The 10,316-nt window shown below is 62.0% G+C and overlaps 1 protein-coding gene across 1 annotated transcript; it reads right to left on the reverse strand.

The window, feature by feature from the left end:
• Positions 1-1,348: 1,348 nt before the first annotated feature.
• FAM83H (family with sequence similarity 83 member H) lies at positions 1,349-9,974 on the reverse strand. Its single transcript, XM_070382490.1, is given in 6 exon segments — positions 1,349-4,308; positions 4,311-5,743; positions 5,946-6,070; positions 6,156-6,320; positions 7,164-7,625; positions 9,061-9,974. Coding segments are annotated over 6 exon segments (3,570 nt in total). The 5' UTR covers positions 9,073-9,974; the 3' UTR covers positions 1,349-2,935.
• Between the last annotated feature and the right edge of the window lie 342 nt (positions 9,975-10,316).

A 10,316-nucleotide genomic window follows, 5' to 3' on the forward strand; every position in this document is an offset into this window, starting at 1 on the left:
CAGAGCCCTTGAGACGCCTCCAGGGTGCCATATGCTGTCATCTGGGCTCCTGTCTGCTCATGTCCAGCGCTTTCTCTCTAGCTTAAGGCTGCCTGGGGGTTGCCTTGGGGTCACCTCTGTCTACAGCATCCAGGGCCTGCCTGGTGCCTGAGCACCTCAGGTCCCAGCTGGGGGTGCTGCAGGAATGAGGCGGTCCCCACGGTGGTCCTGCCGGCGAGGGTCCTGTTCAGTGCATCTGTTGCTGGGCTGCAAGCCACTGTGTGACCACACTTGTGGCCCTGGGCCACAGCAGGAAAGGGGAGAACGTGGGACAGTGCCCCTGACTGCAGTCAGTCACGCCCCACCAACACGGTGACAGGTGCTCGGTTTGTCTCCAGACCTCGGCTGGGGAAGGAGAGAGCAGCTGTGAACGTCTTGTGGGGCTCAAGGCTTCCTCCTCTGGTATTATGAGGCAAAGCGCCCAGTGTGAGCCCAGACTGGGGGTGTGGAACTGAGGAGTGGCAGGGTCCCAGCTGGCGCTGAGGTACCTCCTGGTTCCATGCACACCTCACACTGCACCCACCCTGGGCAGTGGTCAGGACACAGGGAGTCCACTTTCCGGTGTCTGGTTGAAGATGTTCCTGGCCCAAGGGCTTTTCAGCCAGGAGCAGGCAGCTCCGCCCTACTGTGGGAGACATCAGTTGCTGCAGAGGAGGGCGAGGTATGGATCAAGGAGAGCTGGGCAGGGGGTGACCCAGACCTGGCAGCTACCGGAGAGACTCAGAAGGCAGAACAGGGCTTGGGGAAGGCCAGGGAGGGGCCGTGGTTCTGGCTTGGAGGTGAGTTAGTCATGAGATGGGGCTGCCTGAAGGGGCAGCTTTTTGCATTTTTAGAGCCTGAGGTATAGCTCAAGCCATGAATACGGGGGACCGATAGGGCTGGGGAATGAATGCCACTGTCCGGAAAGGGGCAGGGCACCCCAGAAGTCCAGCCCTGAGTGCAGAGGTGCTGCTGCAAGACTGGAGGGTCTGGGAGGCCCAGACAACTAGACAAATGGCTGCTTGGCACCCTGGCCAAGGGCAGCCCCAGGTTGATGGCAACTTCGAGACGAGGTTAGGAAGTGTCTGCTGGGCTTGGCAACCAGGGGTGTGCCAATGGGCTGTGCCTACAGAGGGCCGGTGAAGTGAGGCCTGTCACAGTAAGTGGCTGAGGGGTGGAAGGGGTTTGTGGTGGTTAGAAGATGCGGGTAGAGGTGGTGGCAGTATAGATGGGGAGGGGTCTTTAGTCCACCCCACAGGGATGGATGGTGGTGTCGAGAGAGAAACCTGAGACATTAATAGGGCTAAAGGCTGCAAAATATAACTGGGTGGTGGTATCTATATGTATTTGGGAACATGGCAGAATATTTCACGTGTTGTTTTTTTATTAACACCAAAATGTGCAGAATCACATTGAGGTGAGGTCTTATTGAGCATGATGTGAAGGACGCAGACAGGAGGGTCCGAGGGCCTTGGGACTCTCCCTGGGCAGAACCTCCACTTTCTGCGAGGGCTGTCCGTCAGTGACAGGCCCAGCCCGGTCTGCTCAGAACAGCTGCACACCAGGCCAGGCCAAACCAAACGTGTCACCAAGCACATCGAGGACCAGAGACGCTCTGGCTCATCCAGCTCCCTAGCAGCCTTTTCCATTCGAACCAAAGTCTCTGCTGTCACCCCACCTGGGCAGTGGCTTTGGTGACGAGACCGTGGGCCACCAGGGTGCAGGGGCTCAGTCAGGACTGAGGCCATACCCGGCAGTCCCCAAAGAGCAATTAGGGTTTCTTATACTTAAAAAAAAAACTATTTAAAAAGAAATAGCACAAACACCAATTTAAGAACACCAGCACCTATGGTGAGGGCAGAGGCGGCTTTTGAAGCATTTGGTGCCAAAATGAATCATTCCAGATCAGTTACTATCTGGAGGTGAAAAAAAAAGAAGATACAAGAAAGCTACATGGGGAACCTCGGACAGATTTTTGGGGGGCTGGTGACAAAGGGGAAAGGATGCACAAGAGGGTGGAGTCTGGGTCTGCTGGGCACCTGCAGGGCAAGGACCACTTAGATGAGGGACTGAGGTGCAGAGGTCCCACGTCAGGGGCACCGAGACCCCTCAGAGCAGTGTGCCGGGGCTCAGGGGCCATCGCACACCGTCCTCTGCCCTCACAGAACAAGGCTCCACATCCAGCCCCTTTCTGAGGTGTGACTGCGGATGCACCTGTGAACATGCCATCTGTCAGGAATGCTTCGTGAGGCCAGGGCCTCCCATCATCCATTGGGCTTGTTGTGCCACAAAGCCAGGGGTTCTCACCCTTGCAGGGTGCTGGCCGGGGCCTGCAGGAGTGGCAGCCACACCTGGTTCAGTTCTCACCAGGGCAGCCCCTCCCCCGCTGAAGGGTCGGGGACCAGGGAAGGGGCCAGGAGGGAGGGAAGGAGGGATGCGCTGGGGAAAGGGCAGGAAGTGAGCCCTAAGACCTCAAACACGGGTGTGGAAACAGGCCCTGAGAAGACGGGAGGCCTAGAGAGGAGTGGACTGCCAGGCAGTGGACAAGGGCAGCCCAGCCAGGCCACGAGCAGAGGAGACCCCTGAGACACGGAAGCCCTGAGACACACGGACCCCAGAGTATGGGGGCCTAAGGCACAGAGAGGTGGGGGAGACAGATGCCTCAGAAGGGGAGGCTAAGGGTCCAGAGGCGGAGGTGTGCAGGCCCAGAGCTGGGGTGGTAAGTCAGTGGGCAGCTGGGGCTGAAGCTCTAAGGGAGGAGAGACCCAGGGGCACGAGGCCAGGAGGGCCGCCTGCTGAGCCTCAGGTGGAGCAGACTCTGGCTGGCTCAGCTGGGTCCCTGGGCTTTGGCTGAGGGCCAAGTGTTCTGCCCAACGGTGATGCAGGCACCTCGGCCTAGGCTGGAAGGCCAGGTAACTCACTTCTTGCTTTTGAATGTACCCAGGATCTTGGGCATGAACTTGCCCACCTTGCTGTCCCTGGCGTCCTCCTCGGCAGGGCCCTCCGCGGCCCCGAGAGCCCCTGGCTCCTCCTTTTTGCAGAAGACCTCAAAGCGGCTGTAGACGCGCTTCTCTTTGCGCATGCTCTCCATGCGGCGCAGGAGCCGGTCGCGTTCCTCTGCGCCGGCAGGCAGCGTGCGGCTCAGCCGGCCTTGGGTCCCCAGGCTGTCCGAGCGGAAGATGGCCGAGCACTTGTCCTTGTCGGACATGTCAGGCGCCAGGCCGCCGGCCACTGGCGAGTGACCCAGCTCTGGGCTGCTGTGGGCCGGGGTTGGGCCCGGGGCGGGGACTCCACGATGCTTCTGGCCGTGGGCGCTGATCTGCTCCAGGATGGCTTTCGTGTCGTCCCGCAGGTTGCTGCTGTACAAGGCATTGGCTGTGGCTGAAGCCACGCGTGCCCGCGGGACCCGCTCCTCTGCAGCCGCCTCGGTGCTGTCAACCCGGCCTAGGGACGGCCATTGGGGGCTCTCAGGCTGCCCGTTCTCCTTCGGCGTTGGAAAGCTGCCTTCATCGTCTGCCCGCCGCTCACCCTTGGGGCTCATCAGCTGCCGCAGTCGCGCAGAGCCTTTGCGCAGGACCTCCATGGGGCCACCAACTGCCTCCTCTGTGGGCCCGGCCTTCGGAGACTCCCCGGAGAAGGGAAGGGTGAGGCTGCCCCTGCGCTCAGGCACAGGGGGCACAGGGCTGCCCCTGCGCTCTGGAACAGGAGGCACCGGGCTACCCCTGCGCTCAGGGTAGGCAGAAGTGGGGCTCCCCTTCTGCTCAGTAAATCCAGCGGTGGGGCTGCCTCTGCGGGTGGGAAACCCAGGAGTGGGGCTCCCCTTGCGCTCCGGGTAGGCTAAGGTGGGGCTCCCTTTTGGCTCAGACTGCTGCCCCCCAGGCCCCTCTGGTGGGGGGCTGTCCCGCCCTTGCGGGGAGGTGGAGTGGCCCTGGGTGGACAGGAAGCGGGAGGGCAGCCGGTCCGTGCCACTGCTGCCCCGGCCCAGCGTGTCCAGCAGCTGGGTGGCGGCCAGAGTGGCAGCTCCCGGTTGTCGCTCTGCCTCCTGGTGCAGCTGCTGTGCAAAGGACTCACGCAGGTCCAGCAGGCAGCTCTCCAGGCTGCGGCGCTCGCTCCCACTGCCGCCACCGGGCGCAGACACCTCCTCCCTCCACGCCTGGGACACGACAGCCTTACTATGGCTGGCGGCTGTGACCGCTGTCCCCACGCCGCCAGGGTCTCGAGAGGGGCCCTTGTACTTCTCCAGGAGCTCAGCCACCTTGGTGGAGGCAGCAGAGCGCACGGCTTCATTGCGGGCCCCAGCATCTCGCTGACCGTCTGCTCCTTGTGCAGCAGCTGCACCTTCTCCGTGGAGGCCCCAGTGGGTCCGCCCGTGCCCTCGCCCTGCGATGCGCTAAAGATGAGCGAGGAGCGCAGCCGGGAGCTGCGCTGGATCAGCGGGTTCAGGCGTGAGCGGAAAGAATCCTGCTTGGCCAGGCCCACCTCCTCCGGGCCCTCGCGCTCTGGGCCGTCGCCGCCACCGCTGCCAGAGCCCGGAGCTGGGCCTTTGCCTGGGAAGGGCGCGGGCACACGGAAGGCCGAGGGAAGTAGGTCCCCAGCAGTCGCCCGACCCCCAGAAACCAGCACGTCATCGTCATAGGCTTCCGTCTCCATGGGTGTGGGCAGGCCCTCGTCGCCAGCGTCCTCGCTGTGACAGCCGCTCAGGTAGGAGGTGAGGCGCCAGTGCCGCAGGCCGGCCCGCCCCTCAGGCCCACCCCTGTGCTCCGGCTCCGGCTCGGGTGCCATCTCTGGGCCTAGCCTCGTCATCGCTTGGCAAGGGAAGCGCTGGCCCAGGTTGGGGCGAGGGGCCCCGCCGGGTTCCAGACCGCGAGGTCCGGGCCCGAAGGCGGGGTCCGAGCCATGGCGCACCTCCCGTGAGGCACTGGATGGCACGTAGTCCAGCCGCTGGTGTCCGTCCAGGCCGAGCTCTGGAAATCGTGGCCCGGTGCCCAGCATGAATTCGTCGTGGTCTGGGAAGCCAGGGCGGCCGGCCCGCAGCTTCTCGAACAGGCCTTGTGGGCGCGTTGGCGCGAGCTGCGGGTCCCACTGGTAGTGCTGTTGGTAGAGCTGGTCGCGGTGGAAGTGGCTGGTCTGGAAGCGGAGGTCATCGCCGTGGCTGAGGAACGTCTGCCGTGATACCTGCCGCGCGGCCGCGAGATTCTCCACTGCGCCCGCACCGTCGGCGGCCGCATAGCTGTACCTCTTGAAGGCGTCCATCTCTAGGTGCCGTGCCTGAAAGAAGCCCCGCGGGCCCGAGAGCTCCCCGCCTGGCCCGGCCTCTGCGTCCAGCCGTCGTGAGAGCGGCCGCAGCCCCGTGTGCGGCTCCAGGGCGCCCCCGGGCATCCGCGAAGACTCCTCTCGGCGAAAGGCCGACAGGAAGTGGCGGTCGGGGTCGAGGAAGGAGGGGAAGCCCAGGCCTTCTTCCCGAGGTGGTGGGAACAGGAGGTGAGCGCGTTTGGGGAAGGAGAAGGGGGTGGGAGCCCCGGGCATCTGGCTGCCCATGAGCGGCCCAGCCCCTGCGTATGGAGCTAGGGCATAGGTGTCCATGCGAGCCAGCGCCCCGGCCGAGGGTACCAGCGGTTCGGACTGTGCGAAGAGAATGCGGAATTCCTCATCGAAGCTGGAGACCAGCTCGCCCTGGAACACGTGCGCCAGACTCCGGTGGATCTTCTCGAAGGACCACATAAAGCTGGGAGGGGAGTGGGGCCAGTCAGAGGGAGGGGCGAGACCAGCGCGGGGGTGGGGGTGGGGTGGGGGTGGGGGCACGGTTGGGAGAGGGGCGGACAACGGGGCTGGGGAAGGGGCGTGGCCGAGCGCGTTAGGGTTAGGGCGCTACAGAACGGTTTCTGGAGAGGAGGCCCTCGAATGGGGAGGCAAGGGGCTAGGCGCACCTGTAGCTCCCACTCATCACCACGGCACAATCCACCAGGAGGAACTTCTCCTTTACGTGGCCCTTGAAGGACTTCCCAGTGCGGCAGTAGTAGGTGGGGCCCGCCACAGTGCGCACGCGCAGGAACTGGGGCGGGAGAGGCGTTAAGGTTCTGCAGAGGGGCCTCACCGCGCCCCTTCGGGTCATCCCCTCCCGCCCTCCGGCCACTCACGTCCACGTGGTGCAGGTTGACTCGGCACTTGTCGGCCATGTCCAGGAAGTGTTGTGCATTCATCTCGTCTAGGAGGATATAGACTGGGACGCGGCGCGCAGCAGCCTCCAGCACTTCACTGAGAAGATCCACATCGGTGAACATGTCCATCACCACGGCCACCACCTGCAGGGGGTGAAGCAGGGACAGAGGCCCGAACCCTCTGCTGTCCCCACCATTCTCTAGCCATACCTTCATGCCCTCCCCACCCCCTGGGAGCAGGGACAGGTTATCGCTGAATGCCCACAATAGCTACTAGCCCATCGCAGGGGAGGAGGGCCCCGTCATGGAACAGGGGTCAGAAGGAGCCCGTCATTAGAGATGTGGGGTTACTGATGGCCCATGATGGAGCCCTAGGCAGGCACAGGGCCTGCAGCCTATTGAGGGAGGGCTGTCCTTCAGCTCTAGGGGGGTGTTCAGCTCAGGGCAGAGCCCTGGATGGGGGAGGGGGCAAGGCAAAGCCCCAGGCTCCATTCCTGCACCTGGGAAGGAGTTGCCATCTGGGGAGGAGGGGCGAAGGGGCAGAGGGCAGAGACGGGTCTTTACATCTGAGCTGCTGCCATAGGTCTGTGGTTTAATAGGCTCCCTTTGCTATTTGCCAACTGCTTGGTGTTGGGGTTAGGTCAAGGGCAGGACTAGAGAATTTTCTGAACATTAAGTCCAGGCAAGGAGGGGCCCCAACCATCAGAACCCCTTTGCTTCTGGGCACCAGCCATGACCCTGGGTAGGCAAACCTGTGCAGTCTGCAGCTTGTGATAACCAAACCGCTGACGACCCTGGAAGAAGTCTGCCAGGGAGCCCTCATTGCTGCTTGAGGGCGGAGAAGCTTGACCAGCCAGTCCTGGCCCCACCCTTGCCCCCTAAACTGGCATGCTTGTATTTCTCCTTCACCCTCATACTCCTACTCGTGCTTCAATGTCCAGTGCAGGCTGCCCTTCCCCACTGCCCACGGAGCCTGGGACCGCACACCTGCTGGGCAGAGCGGATCATCCTTCGAGCCTCATCCTTGATGCTGGGGCTGTCAGGTGGCGGTGGCTGAACCAGTGTGGTGACTTCAGTGCCCTGGAAGCCAAAGGTCAGGGGCCACCCCAGGTCGAGTTCAGGCACTGCCTGGTCGGAGTTCACAGGCCAGTAAGTACCGGAGGAGCCATCGAAGTCCAAATTGGGGGGGCTGCCGTCGGGGGGCTCGGGGGCAACATGCTGCGGCGGCCGCAGGTGGCGGCTCACGTGCTCCAGCTCCTCGGGGCACAGGAAGGCGGGTGCCCCCTCCGATGCAAGGAAGCGGCTGTATGCCTCTGGCCCGCCCTCAGCCAGCGCGTCCACGGCCAGGCGGTAGTACTCTTTGTAGTGCGGGGGCAGGTACCCGGGTGCCAGTGGGTTGTCCCCCTGGGAGGAGCTCTGGGAGCGACGGGCCATGTTGGGGCCAGGGACCTGGGGGAAGGGCAGGGAGATGCCTTACAGGGGGAGGGGCTCTGGGCCCACCCCTCCACATACATGTGGACACATCATAGCAGCGGCTGTCAGTGACCCTGGGTGGGCTATGGAGGTCAGCCCGCTCCTGGAGGTCTTCCAGGGCACTCCCAGACTCTGGCATGCCCCCTAGTTGGTGGAACATCAGAACACATGCCCGTTGTCTCTTGTGGCTCTCGCGGTGGGGCTGGCCCTCCTCTCACCAGGGGCCAGGAGGCACCCTGGGCCCCAGGTTCCAGGCAGGGGTTCTGGCTCCACATGGGCCTGACTCAGGGCTACCTTATGGCCTCTGTGGCCCAAGGCACTTCTGCTTTGTGGACTCCTTCCTCCATTAAAAAAAATGATATGACAGTTGTTATAAAGAAAATATAAATATAATATAGACTGTATTAATATATTTACTTTTTTCTTCTGATTTTATGACATGAATGCATTTTTATGGCCCCAGGCACTGTGCATACTGGACAAGCTGGGGCACTGCCTGTGTCTCTGCCCCTAGAGCCGGAGGACCCTGGACCACTGTCTGTGGCCTGTTCCCTCCACTGTACAATGCAGCTGTCTCAGCAAGAAAGAATGCAATTTGTGATTTGCAGCGACATAGATGGACTTGAAGGGCTTATACTAGGTGAAATAAGTCAGAGAAAACCAAATACTGTATAATATCATATATGTGGAATCTAGAAAAAAAATACAACAAAAAAGAAACAGACTCATGCATATAGGGAACAAACCAGTGGTTACCAGTGTATGTGGGGGAGCAGGAGGTGCAAAGTACTTAGTGTAAGACAAGCTCAAGGATGTACTGGACAATGTGGGAATACAGCCAATATTTTGTAGTAACTGTAAATGGAGTGTTCCCTTTAAAAATTTAATTAAAAGCTTTTTTGAGTGCAGCTGTCAGGGTTGACCAGATAGCACACACAGCCCAAGGCGACCTCAGTGCACAGAGCCTGGCCACCCCGGACCCGTGCTGCAGGGCCTCACAAGCAGCCCCACAACCCACCTGCCGACCTCGGAGCCCTCTGCCCCGTCCACCATACCATCCTAGACACCTCCCTAGGCTGCACCCCTGGCACACCCCTCCGCCTCCCCAGGCCTGAACTTCACATCCTGGCAGGAGCTTAGAGGCCTGTCCCTGCCAAGCCGGGACAGTGGGGCAGCAGTAACCTTCCAAGTTCCTGGTCACTGCTCACTTGTCCTCAGCTCCAGGTGAGCCTCTCCACCTTCACTGCTCCCCCTTCACACCATCAGCCACGCCCCACTGGCTCCACTCCAGCCCACCTGCCTCCAAAGGGCCTGCATGGGAGCCTGGCCTGGGGGAACACGGGTCCTGGAAGGCCAGGTGGGGGTCTTTATTTGGCTCCTAGGACCCATCTCCCTAGGACCCCTGAAATACCTGGATGCTCATCTCCCTAATCTGGAAGGAGGGTCGCAGGAAGCTGATCCTGTCTGGCTTGTGGCTTTCTGAATGTGGGCCGACAGGCAGAGTGCCCCCAGCCCCTGTAGGTGCAGCTGGACATCGCTGACTGGACGGCGTCAGTGGCCCACTGGAGACAGTTGGGGGGCTCAGGATGACTTGGGGAGTCTTTCCTGTCTGCCCTCCTGGGAGAAGTGGCGTGGAGGTGGGGGTGGGGGACGCCCCCGTGTGTATTCAGTCACACCCGGCCGAGAGGCTACTTGGTCTGATTGAGGAAAACCTGCTGTGCCTAAGAGGGGGCACCGCCCACTGGTGTATCTGGGTACAAATGGGGTGGCCATGCGTCCTCACAGTACCAGGACCAGATGCAGGCTGACCACATGAGGGTACGTAGTGTGGGCCTGTTTGCACCAGGGTCCTGACCCTGTGTGTGACCACAGGGTGTGTGTTATCTTGAACTGTATCTGACTGGGGAGGGGGTGCTATCCAGCTGACAACCCTTGAGGGTGCCGCTTGCCACGTCGGGGAGACATACTGGAAGGGACCTCCTTCCCTCCTCCTTCACTGGGGAAGGGAATCAACTCCAAGTATCCAGGCTGCATGCAGAGGGGGTGGGGGATCCGAGGGTGGGGATTGGCCCGTCCTGAGGGAGTGTGAAGGGGGCCCTGCCCAGTTGCATGAAGCCACACGCGGGCCCCTGACCACCTTAGGCCTCTGCCTGTCTCCTTTCACAGGTCCACATGCCCCTGACCTGTGGGCCCGGCAGTGGCCACTCCCAGCTATGGGATCCCCAACAGCTGCCTCTCCACCTATGCCTACCAACGCTGGCCTGAAGGGAGGGAAGGGCGCTTATCCCACCCAGGCTGATGACTCAGCAGGAATCCCGCTCTTTGGCTGCTGACCTCTGACCTCAGGCAGAGCCGACAAAGTCTCCAGGCAGGGCCCTCAGGGCTCTAGTGGGCTCCAGAACCTGGGACCTCCAACGGAAGTCTTTCCCGCGGGCAGGCCTGGGGTTTTATCCGGAGGGACGGATCTGGGGCACAAGGTGGGCGGGCCCTGCGCCAGGCAGGCAGGGGCTTTAGGCCGCAGGAGGAGGACGGGCCTGGGATTCCCGCAGAGGCGGCTCCTGGTCTGGAAGTGGGTGAGCTGCAGCTTTCCAGTGCACACTGCAGGGCCAAAGGGGGTGACTGAACTCCGGGAAGTTACGCTGCATGGGCCAAGAGTCCCGTCCACCC

Source organism: Bos mutus, chromosome 14 (genome assembly GCF_027580195.1).
Source record: "Bos mutus isolate GX-2022 chromosome 14, NWIPB_WYAK_1.1, whole genome shotgun sequence".
Classification (NCBI taxonomy): Eukaryota; Metazoa; Chordata; class Mammalia; order Artiodactyla; family Bovidae; genus Bos; species Bos mutus.